This window comes from Helobdella robusta (assembly GCF_000326865.2).
Source record: "Helobdella robusta unplaced genomic scaffold HELROscaffold_2, whole genome shotgun sequence".
Lineage (NCBI taxonomy): Eukaryota > Metazoa > Annelida > Clitellata > Rhynchobdellida > Glossiphoniidae > Helobdella > Helobdella robusta.
In genome coordinates this window covers 8,173,492-8,190,446 of record NW_008704083.1, presented here as the reverse complement: position 1 = coordinate 8,190,446, position 16,955 = coordinate 8,173,492, and the positions used below count along the sequence as shown (strand labels likewise).

Here is a 16,955-nt window from a genome sequence, read left to right as displayed (position 1 = left end):
TACAACTAAACGACAAATCGGTTTAAAAAATATTCAACGGATGAGACATTCTTTAATGGTTGTGAAACTAAAAATTGAGCTATAGCACTATAAGCAAGCGCTCATTAGATTTAATTTTCAGATAACGTGAGTTACCATCGTAATTTTCTTGTTGAAAGTAGCCAACCTAAATAAGAATGAACGAGACGTAAACTTTACTCCAGTTTACTGTAAAACATAAGACTTGACGTATGTAATTTCAAAAAATGAATAGAACATGAAGCAACCCAAACACTGAGCTAAAATTTATTTGATAAAAGAAATGATAAAAAATAAATATATAACGACAACAAGAATGAAAAAGGCATAAAAAATACACATACACACTCACATACAACAGACAAATATATAATGTTTTATAATCAAAAGGCACCCAAAGAAGATGAAAAAGTTATGAAGATGATTTTAAATAAATATTTATCACAGCCATTTAACGAGGTATTCAACTTTATTTTCTGGAGATATTCTACTGCCTAAAATGTTTAACTGACGACCTTCTGCTAACTGACATTTGGTCCCAAAGTAACTTATCATGTTTTGTTTCAATGTTTCATATGATAGTGGAGTAAACAACATGTCATCTATCACCTTTGAGTCAATAATATTCTTTGGATGCTTCAGTGATTTGATGATATTTTTATTGTCTTTTTCAACTTTTTTTTTTGCATTCACTCTCTGGGTTCGTAATTTTGAATTGATCACATTTTGATAATGATATTTAGAGGAACTGACTACTCCCCTGTATGAAGTAGAAAGATTCAATGATGATTGCCTTAAAGAAGTATTAACACCTGATGAAACTCTGTATCTAAGTCTTTGACTAGAAGAGGATATTGAAGATTTCCACTTGTTGATACTATGTACTGTTTTAAGATCTTTTTCTGAATAGCCATCTTCCAATTCTCCATGCTTTCTTTTCAATGATGGCATTTGTATCAGAGAATAAAAACTCTGTGAAAAAAAATTTAAAAAAAAAATACACTTTAACAAAAGAAAAGAGTCAAGCTCAATGCTCTAATAAAAATAAACTAATAAAAAAGCATACACTTGACTTGAACCAATTTATAAATATATAAAATAAGTCTGCAGAATATTTTGAAATATGTTGATTGTTGAGTGAACAATATTTTTCTTACTTATACCCTTTTCCTTTTTTAAGACGGATAAAATAGTAAATTTTATTTTAAGTTAACCAAATATTGTATAATAATACTGTATTTATTTATTATATATATATATATATATATATATATGACATATATTATATGTTGGTAATAGACCATAATTTTAATTCTACCGAATGTTTGGCATTAATATGTTTGTAGTTCGTTTCGGAATCAAAATATGGCCTTATTTGCAGCATGAATTCGAAAAATAAGTTTATTTTCAATTTTAATAAACTATAGGTTCACCAAAAAACTTTAGTGAGAAAAATCGAAAAAACGAACTACAAACATATTAATGCCAAACATTCGGTAGAATTTATAGAATATTGTAAATATATATATATATATATATAATATATACAAAGAATACAGAGACAAAGCAATAGTTTAAAATTTACAATGGCCTTAGTTCTGTTTAAAAAAGAGAAGCAAAAAGAATACATTATTATTTATTTATTTTTATTTACATTAATAATTAAAAATTAAAATGTCTATTAATTAATACAAGTTTAATTTAAAAATTATATTAAAATTACTACATACATAGTAAAAGTAAATAGTTCATAGTACATGAAATGTAAAATAAAAAATTGAATCTAAAAAAATAAACAAAAAAACTTAACAGTTTATTCTCGACTTTTGCAGGTAAATCTGGTGCAACTAGTTTATTATGACTTTTATGTTTTACTAATTGCCAATTGTGAATTTGAGCGAACAAACGAAGCGAACGAAACCGCCGACAAGTAGTAAAATTCTCATATATATACGTAAACAAACCATGCAAAAGTTAAGTCAGGTAGAACTTTTTTCCACACAGCGTCAACTTTTTTCGATTTTATCAAAAAATAATTGTAATATTTCGAGTTTATTCATACCTTAAAAACTCTGTGTAATATAATATAATTATTTTAATAATATATTATATAATGCCAAAACTCCATGGTCCTTATCTTATTCCAAAAAAAAAATTGTAAACTTCGTCGAAAGCTTCACTAAACAAGTTGATCATCTGTTCGGATTTTAAATTATTATGTTTGAAAACGAATAGGTTTTATTAACGCCTCAAAAAAAATTCTAATTTTTTAGAGAACATTCTAAATGTTTTAACATTTAGTTTAGTTTCAATGAATATTAAATATTTTTCTACAACTAAGTTAAATTAATTTAATTGTAACTTGACATTTTGGTTATCTTTGTTTTCTTTTCTATAAAAATTAAATTAAATTAAAAATAAAATAAAAGAAATAGCAATTAAAATTAACATTTTAACAATCATTAAAATCAAATTATTAAGTTATTCTTTACTAATTATTTTTGATTTTTCTCTGCCTGCTTATTTTTTTAAAAAGTGCTTTCTTATACAATACAGCTTGTGCATCTTATTTATTAAGAAATTTTATGCAATTTCAATTTTCATCATATTCAAACTGATATGGCCGCCGCAAAGATTAAACTGTTGACATTTGATGCTGTCAATACGTTAATAAAAGTGAGTCCTTGTCCGTTCAAACAGTATTACGAAGCAGCAAAACAGAATGGCTATCCTGTTGCCATAGAAAAAATCAGTGAAGCCTATGGGTAAAAAATAATGGTTATTTTGACGATTTAACAAAGTTTATCAATAAGCAATAGTCAAAATGTTTATTTGAATTGATAGTATTTATTAATACATTCTTGCAGGCCTACCTGGAAGACACTGAAATTGAAATATCCCAACTACGGTCTCAATCAAGGTATAAAGAGCAGACAGTGGTGGGAGATGTTCATAAAAAATGTTTTTGATGAAGCTGGTTACACTGTGCCAGATGATTTGATGTGCAAAATTGTAAATCAACTTTATCATAATTTTGGTACTAATCAAAGTTGGAAAGTTATAAATGATGTCAAAAAAATGTTGAATGATTTAAAAAATGCAGGATTCAAATTGGCTGTTGTGTCTAACTTTGACGAAAGATTACCTTCCGTCTTCAAAGCATTAAATTTGTATCAATATTTTGATTTGTTGGTCAATTCAAGGATAGCAAAATCAGAAAAACCAGATACCAAAATTTTTTTGTACACTTTGGAGCTTGCCAATGTGAGGCCAGAAGAGACGGTTCATATTGGAGATGACTATTGTGAGGATTTCATTCCAGCACAACAAATTGGCATACAACCTTATTTGTTTACTGGTGCCTCAAATAAATCTAGTGACAAAATAGTTAATCACATTTCATATCAATATATTGTTGATAATTTTAACTCTTTTAGGTTATGCTTCTTGCAATCTTAATATTTTTAAAATGTATGCATTTGATTAATAAATTTTTGCCCACATGTTCACAAATGTCAACTTTTTGTTATTTTGTTGCCTGCAACCTGTTTAGGAGTCTGTTAACAGATTGTGATTTTTCGAAATTCACTTAAACTTAAAGATGATTTATTATGCCCATAAGGTATTAATTATCCTTACATGAAATTTTAGACATATTATCCATGATTCGGTTCAAGACATCAATTGCGTGAATCAAAATAAAATGCTGCGAAATTGAGCTTTAAAATTGTTAGGAAATAATTTAGGATGTAATATCCTACATCATTGTGATGTTAATATGCAATAAAAATATATCAAACAACCGTTCAACTTTTTTTCAGCAATTTTTAACAAAATATCGAAAAATCTATTAAAACTCGATTTATAAACTTGCAACCCTAACTTCATATAAGAGGAAGCGTTTTCTAAAACCCGCTGTCATATTCTGTTAAAAAAATCTCAGACAACTGTTAGACTCGTTTGACAAATGTTTTCTAATAAAAATTGTATTGTCATGAAAATACTTTAAAACTCCATTAAAATAGTTACGACTATAGCTTCATATAAGTGGAAACGTTTGCTTATAGAAAATTGAATCTGCTATTATAGTCTGTTAGAGGTTCAATTTCTTTTCGGCAAATTTTTTTGTTAAAATGGTTTTGAATGAAATATAGAAAAACACTTTAAAACTAGATTAAGTAAGTTGCAACCATAAATCTTTAAAAGTATTTTTAATAGACATTTAAAAATTAAAACACTAGCAGCTTTAGAATACTCAATTTACTTAATTTACTACACATATAAGCGCCACCTTCTAAACATAAAGTAGTACCTAATTGACGTCATAACCATCACCGTCGTCATCAGTAAGAAATTAATTGGTAAATAAATGAAATGATCGTTAACAATATTTATTTGTCAGTGAAAGCGTCTTAATTCTTTTTTTCATAAATGACGTCATCGTTGTTAGTAATATATTATTGTAGATTTTATTAATATTACCTAACAATTAATTCTTTCGTTTTTAAAATTTAAGTTATGAATTTTACAAATATATCATCCACAATGATAGAAAATATGATAAACGAAATGATGAAAACGCTAATTTTCCTTGTTTATTCTTCAAAATATCAAAACCAGTTATAAAAAATGCAAAAGGAGCCGATGCAGAAGAATCGAGCATCATTTTTTGGTCTCGTTGTTGCTGTCACTGGTGCGGGCGAGCTTTTCTGGCTGGAGAATAAATGGATGGTTGAACCAGATTCTCTCGTCGTAAAATAGTCGCTTGTGTGTTGAACTCCAGATGTCGGGTAGAAATAGTTTCTTGTGGTTGTGTATTGAACTCCTGATGTCGGGTAGAAATAGTTTCTTGTGGTGGAGTGTTGAACTTCTGATGTTGGGTAGAAATAGTTTCTTGTGGTGGAGTGTTGAACTCCTGATGTCGGGTAGAAATAGTTTCTTGTGGTTGTGTGTTGAACTCCTGATGTCGGGTAGAAATAGTTTCTTGTGGTGGAGTGTTGAACTCCTGATGTCGGGTAGAAATAGTTTCTTGTGGTTGTGTATTGAACTCCTGATGTCGGGTAGAAATAGTTTCTTGTGGTGGAGTGTTGAACTCCTGATGTCGGGTAGAAATAGTTTCTTGTGGTTGTGTATTGAACTCCTGATGTCGGGTAGAAATAGTTTCTTGTGGTGGAGTGTTGAACTCCAGATGTCGGGTAGAAATAGTTTCTTGTGGTGGAGTGTTGAACTCCTGATGTTGGGTAGAAATAGTTTCTTGTGGTTGTGTGTTGAACTCCAGATGTCGGGTAGAAATAGTTTCTTGTGGTGGAGTGTTGAACTCCTGATGTCGGGTAGAAATAGTTTCTTGTGGTTGTGTATTGAACTTCTGATGTCGGGTAGAAATAGTTTCTTGTGGTGGAGTGTTGAACTCCTGATGTCGGGTAGAAATAGTTTCTTGTGGTTGTGTGTTGAACTCCAGATGTCGGGTAGAAATAGTTTCTTGTGGTTGTGTATTGAACTCCTGATGTCGGGTAGAAATAGTTTCTTGTGGTGGAGTGTTGAACTTCTGATGTTGGGTAGAAATAGTTTCTTGTGGTTGTGTGTTGAACTCCAGACGTCGGGTAGAACCAGTTATAAAAGACGCAATAAGAGTTGATGCAGACGAATCGAGCGTCGTCTAAATTTTTTCCGTGTTTTGTTGATGGTCGTGTTGTTATTGATGGCAATGTCACTGTTGCAGGCGTGCTTCCCTGGGTTGTAAACATCTGGATAGTTGAACCATATTCTCTCGTTGTAAAATAGTTTTTTGCTGTGTGTTCATCTCTTGCCGTTGTATAGAAATAGGTTTTTGTAGTTGTCGGACCAGTCGAACCAGTCGGTATGATGGTAATCGCGAACAACATTATTACAACTACTCGCAGCGGGCTGCAAATAAGAATGCTCGATATCGATGCCATTATTGATGTTGTCGTTGTTCTGTCGTAACTACCTAACTCTCAAAAAATTTGGAAAATCACGACAATTCTGAACAAGATTTCGCTATATATGCTGATGCGGAATATGTATCTATCCACATACACACACACAAGCAAACACCCATACACATACAAACAGACAAAAAGACTGATAAATAATTTTATAATTTAACTAACATTATCTGACGTACTTACAATTTTTTAAATGTCCAATGGTCAAATCTTGAACGTTGAGACGGATTTGGTGAAAAACATCTTAATTAAATATTACAATTCGGAGTGCCGATCCTTGATTGATTTTTTGTATTACTGATATATAAATGGTAAAATATATTTAAAAGTTGAAAATGTTTAAAGGTCTATTGCACTCTTCATATTTTTATTAGAGTACTTATGTTTTTTTTTATTGCAATAATTATGATTGTCTCTCAGAGTAAAAAACAATTGCCAGAAGGTGCTTCAAGATTTTCAAGAGATGTTTCTTGAATTCAAGTATGGGTTTGGTGAATTCAATTAAGTCGTACCTCTTGAAATGCAAAAAGCATTTCAAGAGGTACGACTTAGAGATTACCACTTAGAGATTTAGGCACGAGGGGACTTTAGGGCAAGAGCCTCCCAAACTTGTGTTAAGAAAAATATTGAACAAAATATTTATACAAACTCGTAAAAATGTTGACTGAAAACCGGTTTCTACCACTATTACTTTTACTAATTTTGATATTATTACCAACATTATTATTACGAATTTAATTTGTTTATCCGAGTTTAAACATCCATACCAATATGTTGTCCTTTGTTTGTTCGTCAAAATTTCAAAATTTTTCGAAAGTTTTTTGCTCTATTTAATTTATTAACTTTCAATTGAAATACTAAACTTTGTTAATTAAAAATTTGTGGTTTAAAATGTCAAAGCTCTGTAATCGCTTGATTAGCCAATATTTATGAAAACAACTCAAAATCTCTTAAAAATTTAATAAAAACATGTTCAAATCTATCATTTTCTTTCTTATTCCTGTTTTTTTCTTTCATTCATTTCAAGCCAAAAATTTTCACCTTATGACAAAAAGGATAGCAAGAGCTCTAATACGTTGGTGGCCCACCACGACAACTGCACGATGAACTCTTTGGTTGTTGCTGGTGTTGGAATACTCTGGGTTGTGGAGGTTCTTGGTAATGCTGTTGTTACAGGCACTCTTGGTGAAAGCGTTTTCAAATAGATAAATTAAACCCTCAATCATATTCTGTTAACAAATCTCAGACAACCATTCATTTTTCTTGTTGGATTCGCCAACTATTCGGGTATAATGAAGACACTATAGAAATATTCAGCCAATAGATTAGTTCAATCAAACTCGTCTGTAAAATTTTTTTTTCTTTGCCATTCTTTTTATTTAAAAACTGCAAGGGGTGTCATTTAAAAACGGTTTCTTTTTTTATCTGCTGCCAGAATGCCTTTTTTCACTTTGATCTTAGATGCTAACATTTACATGTTTGATTGTTTAAACGTTAAAATGTTTTTCTTGATCATGTTTCTTAATGTTTTGAATTCCAAGAATAAAGAACTACCTCTGGATCTAGCATTTTTTCAAAATTTGTATATATATATATATATATATATATATATATATATATATATATATATATATATATATATATATATATATGGTTTAATGATAGATAATCACCATTGCGACAGTGCCATTTTGATAACTTATTCGATGTTTTATATACAGTTAATAAACATGAAAACACAATAGTACAGTAATCACCGTAATGGTGAGTGCATCATTTACTTCCACATGCCTCATACCATCAACAAATTCAGTAAACTGCTTCTATGATTCTATTATTTGAAACTATTCATGGGTACCATTGGATTAACTAGATCCAAAAGTTTTTATTTAACAGATCTCATTCCCTTATTTGCTGAAATCTGAGTCTATTAATTAAAGGCGTGTTAAAATTTTTAACAATAAATATAATATTGTGTAATAAGATATAATAAAGCACGTTTAAAAAATCATTACACTTTTTCAGTTTCAATTCTTACAGAATTAGCTTTTATTTTGTGCTCATTGTTGGGCGCTCCAACATTTATTAACATTAACCCACCTAACGATTTAGTTACCTATATTATATGATGATTGGACAGGTAAATAATCAGTTTTTCTAGCAACAACAAAATGGTAGAGTTTTATTTATTAGAATGGTAATTTAAAATTGTAATAAATACTAATTACTACAGATATTTATAATTTGTGGAGTGTTTAACTGAATTTTCATATCAATCGAGTCCAATCAGAGAATATTTTTGGTAAATTTTCAATTCAGAATTCAAGTATCATTCATTTGATTTTGTTGATTGATTGAATCTTGTATGTTGAATCAATTTCAATTCATTTAGTTTTAGTATCAGTACGGGACACCGACGGACCATGTTTACGGTTAGTTTTTTATTTTTTCATAATTTTTAATAAAAATTACTTTCATCAATTTCTTCTAACCATATTTTGTATGATCAAATTAACATGAAATTTATTGTCTTTAAAATTTTGTCATCTGACTGATTGATGTCTGATCTCTAACTAACTTCTAAGTATGTAAGCCTAAGTTTAGATAGCTAAATAATTTCAGTTACTTACTAAACTTAGTGGCTGACTGAAAATATGTTAATTGGTAACTAGTTAAGTTAAGATTTAAAAGTAAGTAAGAAAGTAGAAGAGTAATCAAAGTTATAATTATAATTCATTTTATTTATTTTTTACCCATCATGATGTTTCATATAACAAACACTTGAGGAAATCTATTCAATCAGAATAAATTATTTATTATTTGGATTTAATTTTTTCTACTTTTTGGTAATCTTTTCACCTTTGCCTGTGTGATGGATGTTGTTAAAAATCATCAATTTGTGGATTATAATTTGTAATGTTTAATGATTTACTAAAACATTTTTTTTTATTTATTGAATGATATTAAAATAATGCAAATTAGTTAATGTGATTATAATTGTCCTACTAAATTCTGAATCTGATTCAACAAAAGTATTCAAATGTAAAAAAAATTGTAAAAAAACGAGATTTAATTTACTAAGCATGTTAACTTACCAACAGTTTTTGGAGTCGAGTACATTGTCAAGGAAAATGAAACTTGCAGCAAGAATGGAAACTGGACTGCTTGAGATCAAAAGCAAGGTGTTGTTCTATCATTCAATATTTCCCAGTTACAAAAATTTTATCATCCGTTCATTTAAGTTATTTAATATTATTTAATATTTATTTGATAATATATTTATTATTTTTTGTTTGGTTGTGTTTGATGGTTACTGATAGTTTTATGGTGCTTAGAATTGTAAGTTTTATTTTGATTTTTTTAAATTGATTGATAGATTTAATTAATGTTTTGTCTTTGTTTATATATTTTTTTTCTATAATAGGTCTCAACTTTTCAACAAAAGACCATTTTTTTATTTTTATATGAATTAGCATTATATGTGCACACACGTTACACAAAAATTAACATAATATCGAGCTTTTTTAAAACAATAATCGATACTCTATTGACGAATTCATGAGTAAAGTTTTTTAAAACAATGAATCATAGTTTTTAATACTTAATAGTTTGACACAGTGTCCTATTTATAAAAGTTTCCTTAAAATGTTTTACAATATTTTTTTATTAATTATTTTAAAACTGTAATACTTATTGTTAACAAAAGTAGTATTAGGTTAGCGTTAGAGATCCTATCTTTGATAATTACTTTGTTTAAATCCTGCATGTCATTTTACAGGATTGTCATCATCCACTTTTAAAAACATTAATTTTTTTTCTATTGAAAATTAAATTCAACAATCAAATTAGTTTGACGCTGAGTTCAGAAGATTCTCAATAGATTTGAAAAAGGATTGGTCACTTGAAAGCTTTCAGAATTTCGTTCGTGATGTGCACAGGCTCCATAATATACCTTTCGATTTAACATACACCGACCACGAAGGTAGAGTTTTCATTTTAAAATATTCAATTTACTGCTTCATGTTCACACACATTCATGAATGAGAGACCTTCCATGGATTTCATATTTAAATATTTGCTTCTCTGTTAATCATAGTTTCAATTTGTCTCTTCATTTTATTCAAATTTTCAAAATTTTTTAAATTAAAAAAAAATCAGTTTAAAAAAATTGGTTCTGAATTCTTTTTTGAAAAGTTAATATTATGATTCCTCACTTTTCTTCTTTTTAGTTTCATGGATGGTATTTCAGTATGTTATAACATACTGAATGGTAATTCAGTATGTCATTTTAATGATTGAGTGTAAAACTGTAAGAATGAAAGAATGAATGAATAAAAAAAGAAGTGTAAGATTGCATGAATCAAAGAAGTGTAAGAATGAATCAATCAAAGAAGTTTAATAATGAATGAATCAAAAAAGTGTAAGAATGAATGAATCAAAGAAGTGTAAGAATCAAAGAAGTGTAAGAATCAAAGAAGTGTAGGAATTAATCAAAAAAGTGTAAGAATGAATCAATCAGAGAAGTGTAAGATTGTCTGAAAATGAAGGAATTTATGAATAAAAATAAACGAATTCATTTAAACGAGTCAATGAGTGAATGAATGAATATAATTTAGAAATAAGTAAATGAATACATAAATAAATTAATGATTAATTGAATGAATGAATTAATGAAATTTTTTTATCGTATAAATAAAACTCTGTCAAATGCAAAGAATGTAACAACAAGCAAGGTATGAAACAAGACGATAGAATTATGAAATATAATAGTAATTAATAACTTCCTACCTACTTACCTATGCCCCAGGTGACCTGCTACCACTGAACAATGAGGAGAATTTTCACCATGCCCTAAACGTATGCAGACCTCTTCTAAGACTGGTCGTACAACACAAAGGTTGTTTGGTCATTTCAGAAATTTTCATTAGATGGACGTTTTAAATAATATATCTCAATTATTATGCCTAAATATAGTCTTCAAAATTATACTATTTCAAGTGTTGTTTTTCTTAATTAGCTATGATCATAATTTTGATGTTGATTGTTGTGCAATGTGACTAGAGAATTAATTTTATCAGGCCTAATGTGTTATATTTCCACAATTTAGTATTAAATTCTGTTAAATTAATTTTATTTATTTTTATATTATAGATTTGACGGAAGGTTCATTTAATTACACTTTTTTCAGCAATAACTAAGTTGGCCTAAAAATAATTGTTAGCATCTAGCAAACTCTGTTTAGATTGTACATTGCAACTAAATACTATCTCCTTTCTGATAGGATTTTGACATTTGACATTTTTTATTTCATCAAATCAAAACAAAGAAATCAAAGAAATGATATCAGATAAATAATGATAAAAGAAATGATCTGGAAATCGAAAAGAAATATGGTTTTCTTGTAATGATTACCAGTGACAATTGTAAAAATGAGAGCATATTTTAAATATTTTAGTGCATTTAAACTCACATTCATATTACAAATCCTAAAAAAACCAAAAATGGAATCAAAATTATTTAGTAATCAACTCTTTTACGTTTTTATCAGGATCACTACAATATGGCTATGGCACAGTTGCACATGGTCGCAAGAATATCATCAGTCGATTATTAGAAGGTGACCATCAAGTTAAAAACTACCCATGCAAAAATATCAGCCAACCTGAAAATTTCAGGTTCCAGTAAATTTATGTTACAGTTTTCTACCAGATTAGAACGTTATATTGTGTCAGTAGAAGATAAACGTGGAAATTAAGGGTGGCTTTTTTCAAAATATAATATAAAAATTTGAAAAATTCATTCATAGGTGTGTGTCTGCAATAATAGATGTTGACATTCTGCCTGCCACTCAGCGTCGCGTCAAGTTGATGAAGAGTCAGTCGGATAAACCGCTAGGATTTTTTGTACGTGATGGTTACAGCATCCATCCAACGTCTACTGGACAATTGGAGAGAATTCCTGGTTAAGATGTCACCCTTGCTGCATTAACTTTTCAACTATTCGCTCCTCTTCCATCGTCAACATTGCATCATTGTATTACTTTTTTTCAAGTATCCACGCCATCACCATTATCATCAAAAAAATTGTATAGCTATCACTTTTAAATAAATTTTGATATTGATTTACAAACAAATGTATCAGGTATCTTCATATCTCGTTTGGTTCCTGGGGGCCTGGCAGCCAGCACTGGATTGTTGGCCGTGAATGATGAAGTTCTGGAGGTCAATGGTATTGAAGTGGCTGGGAAGACACTTGATCAGGTTATTTTCTTTTTCTCTGTCAGATTTTTCTACAAATCAAAGTGTTTTACCGTTGTATTTTTTAATTTCTTTACATATTTTATGGAGATTTATGATTTTCAGGTGACAGACATGATGGTAGCGAATAGTAGCAACCTCATCATCACCATCAAACCTTGCAACCAACACACAAACATCAAGATGAATGATGATGAAGATGATCTGGTGAACTTTCGTCCTATGCAAAATAACAACTCCAACAAAGCTGCCACCGACAGCGATACAGCCCCACTTCACGACAACAACAACAACAACTTCTCAGATGAGGAAGATGATGTTAAGGATTTTGTTAGGCAAGATCCATCCGGTTGCTCTAATACAAACAGCATCATTCTCCAGCAACAACTCCAACAACAACAAATTTTACAAAATCAACTCCAACAAAAACAACAAATACAACAGTTTTCACAGCAACAATTACTATTAAACCAACAATCAAATCTGCAAAATCAACTGGGTGAAAATCCACAGCAAGCAATTTTGCAACAAAGTGCGCAACATCAAAGAAGTAATTCCCAAAGTTTCAACAATAAACACTCTATCAAAAGCGTCAACGTTAACAACAATTACAACGTCGTAAACAACAGCATGGTCAACAATAATAATATTAATAGCAACAATAATAACAATAATAGCCTGACGTCAAATAATGCACCTCAGTCGTTTCTCAACAACTTCAACCAACCAGGCGGTTTCGATGACATCAGTCTAAGGGGAAACAGTTTCAACAGCAACAGCAGAATGAGCAACAGCTCGCAACGAAGCAATGGCCTTTACAACCAGTTTATTCAACAAGCCAACAATCATAGTTTCAACACCAAGCAACCTTTCATAAATGATTTAAGAAGTAGTAACATTTATAAAAGTGATTTAAGCTTGAACAGTAACAAAGCTTTTCACACTGTCAACGACAGTAACAACAACAACAACAGCAAAAACAACAACACACCAATCAGGCGTAGTTTTAAAGAATACAACAACAACATAAACACGAATTTCAACATTAACAACAACAACGGCAACAACAGAATCATCATAAACAGCAGCAACAGCAACAACAAATATAATGAGTTGATGAAACATAGAAGCAAGCAACAATTGATAGTGACCAACTTGCAGTCATTGAACGATCTTGATGATTATGACGCTGGGCAATTGAGATTTGTTGAAGGTAACGCCATGCACACCTCCAACGTCGACTGCAACCAGTTTACATCATCTAAATCAAACGAATTCTACAATTACACAAACTCTAGTCTCCGAATTATCCCTAACAAGTATAGAAACATGAACAGTGCTGATCAGCGCGAAAGGATGGATGGACGTGAAGACGACCACGTCATCTCTTCCTCTTCATTGCTTCGTGCAGACGCCAGAGCTTCGAGCAGATCAGTTGATCATCACCTCATGTCCAGGAAGAAACAGTTCCAGTTCTAATCTTATTTCATTCAAACCGTCCATGTATATTTTGTAGGAAATATGTAGCAACAACAACGAATTAATTTATGTATATGACCAAATGATATTCACATGTAGTTAAGTAATTTAAGAAAGTCGAAAGCACCGATTAATGTTATTTAAAAATATAAATGTATCGCAAAATATGGTCGCGTAGATGGAAATCTGCAGCCAGAGAATCTTGACATTTTACATTGTGCTATTATCCAACTGATATTTTCTATCATTTGAAAAAGAAAACATTTAGAACAATTTTAGATTGAAATATTTTTTATTCATTTATTGTGCATACGTTTGTACGAACTCAATTTAATTGTACAATTTTTGTGTTTCATTTGATTTTTTTCATATGTTAATTTCTTCTATTATTCTTATTAGGTGTATTTGTTTTAACAATGACATTCATTAACAAAACAGCTAATGAACGATGTCGATACTTTTTTGTCATTCGTTCATGAATAATCATGGTTGTGTCATAAAACTTGCTTGGCTGTGCAATAATAATAAGTGCCTACGAAACTTCAAAACATCGGGGACCTCACACCGATTCATAATAATCACACCGAGATTCCGTTACAAAGGTTAGTCGTATCAATTTTACAATTTGAGATAACAAGGACGTGAAAGTCATTCAGACAATTCTAATGTATTTTTTTCTACTTGTTTCTTTATGAATTTATTTTTTCATACTTTCAGATCAGAGAAAATAATTTTTGTTGGAAGACATTTCAAAAATCATTTTCAAATCGTGATTGTTTACAATTTTTCTACATTTCTGCACTTAGTGATTAAATTTTAATTCAGCACTCTACAACGATTGATTGATGTTTTACTTTTTTGACGTTTGAAACCTATAGAAACAAAACTTATCACCTCACATTATTGATCACCCCGCTTAAAATTTGTATATCCATACTCTTGTTTCTTGATGCGTTTAAATTTGAATATATGCAACTCAAGTGAATTGCAAACTATTCGATTATGTATGTATCTACCTTATAAATGTAACCTGTATATAATATTAATATAATAATACTAAACATTAGATGTTACACATATATTACGTGATGACAATGAGGCATAAGGCGTATTTTCATCACAAATATCGCAATTTCTTTAGAAAAATTTGTAAATTATAAATCCATCTTTATATTTTTCAGCATCTTCTTGTCTCAACGAGCCTATCATTAACATCCTTTGTAACGGCACCCACACTGATCAATTAGAACGCTGAGGAGAAGTCATGCAAAATTTGGAGAACGTTAAAACTGTGTGTCCATACATAACAGTCTGATTGTTATATCCTCATTATTTATGAGGCCAGACGAACAACTAGTCATGATTGAGTTAAATTGTCCCCACATTCTATCTTTAATTCTCTCTCTCTCTCTCTCTCTCTCTCTCTCTCTATATATATATATATATATATATATATACACACACAATTTAAAATTTATAGTTGCTAATAATTTTTATTTCATTATTAACTGTCCGTTTTTTGTTTTGTGAAGGGTATATCGAAATGTTGATTTTTATTTAATTCACAATGTTTATATAGTTGAACTTTAATTAAGATGTAAATTTAAATTTTTATTCGTACGATAATTTTAATCGATTTGAGTTGAATAACATTTTTTAAAATAAATTATCATCGTCAAAGAACTGCTACTCAATGAATATAAAAAGTAAAAAAATTATAAAATAGTTTGCGAAATTGTTATATATGTCATTTGAACAATCACCAACAAAATTATTATGAAGAGACTAAAATACATTAAAAGGTGTATATCAAGCCTCGTCAGTCAGTCATGCATATGCATTTTATAATCTCTACATCCCTCCAGTATCATATGGTTTATGCGAAGTTACAAACAAAAATGAACAACGCAAACCTCAGTTCATGTCATGGCCAACTCAGACGGATATATATTCTCATATGCATTCTATTTATCGCTAATCAGATTGCTAGACAATGTTGGAATGCACAAGCGGCATTCCAAACATCACGTGGTAGGTAGATAGATGACACGCTTGTAATAAACAGCTTAGCTAGATACAATTTTAATGATTTTACGCTCCTTTGGCGTACGTACGTGTGCGTTGATATATCACGTGCCCGTGTAACAGTCTAATATCAATTAAACAATGCAAACTGATTACGAAAATATGAATGAGTAATAATAATTTGTTGTTACGTATATGTAGCAACTTTACGGTTCTAAAAAAATTTCCATACAGTAGATGGTTTTTTAATTATCGCAAGTGTCTATGGCTCAATAGAGTTCCGTCTAAGAACGTGTAAAACAGAGGCGTTCACAAAATGTTTTTCCACAACCTTCCTGATGCATACATTCCTATTAATTAACACGAATTTGAATTAATTTTCAACTGAGATGCAAAAAGTGAAGAAAAGTTACACGAGCAGGTTGGGGGTTGCATAATCAGACTCCCTCGTGTTTCTGCTTACTATCTACAATACTGTCACACCATGCTAATTTAATGTACGTCCACATAGCCGGTATCAACTAATTAAGTAAGAGTTACAGACAATGTACAATAATAACTAGAGTTTGACCTGAGTGAGTCTAAATATTGACTGCAGTACGTTGTTCAATGAAGATATGTTGCATACCAGCATGTGAAAGTTATGACTGAGCCTTATGAAAGAAAGCTATGTGACAATCAAATCTGCTATAATCAATTTTTACTGCATTAATTGATTCTTTATTAAAATAAAAAGATACAAGGAAAATAATGAAGAATAAATAAGTTTGAAAAGAAATACTGTATGAAGACAAGTAAATGATTCAACACATCAAAAACATGTTTATATAAAATACAGGAAGCATGAAATTGTTAAACACCTGTCAAACATCGAACATGAACAGCTGATTTTTTTAAAGCCTATTTCTATTGTGCTCGTTGAATGTTCAATCGAAATAATTAGCAAAAAGGTTATTGCATAATTTCAGAATGTAGATGATGAGGACAGATTAAATGACATGAAATGGATTGCCTAGAATGAGGATAAAGTTTTTATAGGACGTTAAAATCTTAGAAACAACTTATTTTCAAACACTAATAATAACCAATATATAATAACATAAAATGTTTGCAAATAAATCCGACTGCATGTTAGCATAGTTAATATCTCAAATGTTTATAATTACTATTCGACGAAAATAAATACAAACGGTAAGGCAGGCACTAATGT

General features: G+C 30.0%; 4 protein-coding genes across 4 annotated transcripts; 2 read left to right on the top strand and 2 right to left on the bottom strand.

The window, feature by feature from the left end:
• Positions 1-459: 459 nt before the first annotated feature.
• Positions 460-969, bottom strand: HELRODRAFT_160715 (hypothetical protein; the record flags this gene model as incomplete). Its single annotated transcript, XM_009017655.1, has 2 exons — positions 460-714; positions 772-969. The coding sequence occupies 2 exons, from the start codon at positions 967-969 to the stop codon at positions 460-462; spliced, it is 453 nt and encodes a 150-aa protein (XP_009015903.1).
• Positions 970-2,649: 1,680 nt separating this feature from the next.
• HELRODRAFT_143846 (hypothetical protein) lies at positions 2,650-3,369 on the top strand (the record flags this gene model as incomplete). Its single annotated transcript, XM_009017654.1, has 2 exons — positions 2,650-2,783; positions 2,886-3,369. Coding segments are annotated over 2 exons (618 nt in total), but the record flags the coding sequence as incomplete, so codon positions are not given.
• Positions 3,370-4,628: 1,259 nt separating this feature from the next.
• HELRODRAFT_160713 (hypothetical protein) lies at positions 4,629-5,954 on the bottom strand (the record flags this gene model as incomplete). The annotated part of the gene is made up of 1 exon (XM_009017653.1): positions 4,629-5,954. One exon carries the CDS (start codon positions 5,952-5,954, stop codon positions 4,629-4,631), a length of 1,326 nt encoding a protein of 441 aa, XP_009015901.1.
• A 2,200-nt stretch (positions 5,955-8,154) lies between these two features.
• Positions 8,155-12,430, top strand: HELRODRAFT_106160 (hypothetical protein; the record flags this gene model as incomplete). Its single annotated transcript, XM_009017652.1, has 9 exons — positions 8,155-8,286; positions 8,377-8,416; positions 9,086-9,166; positions 9,834-9,966; positions 10,792-10,881; positions 11,533-11,656; positions 11,788-11,945; positions 12,126-12,244; positions 12,347-12,430. Coding segments are annotated over exons 2-9 (798 nt in total), but the record flags the coding sequence as incomplete, so codon positions are not given.
• Positions 12,431-16,955: the final 4,525 nt, after the last annotated feature.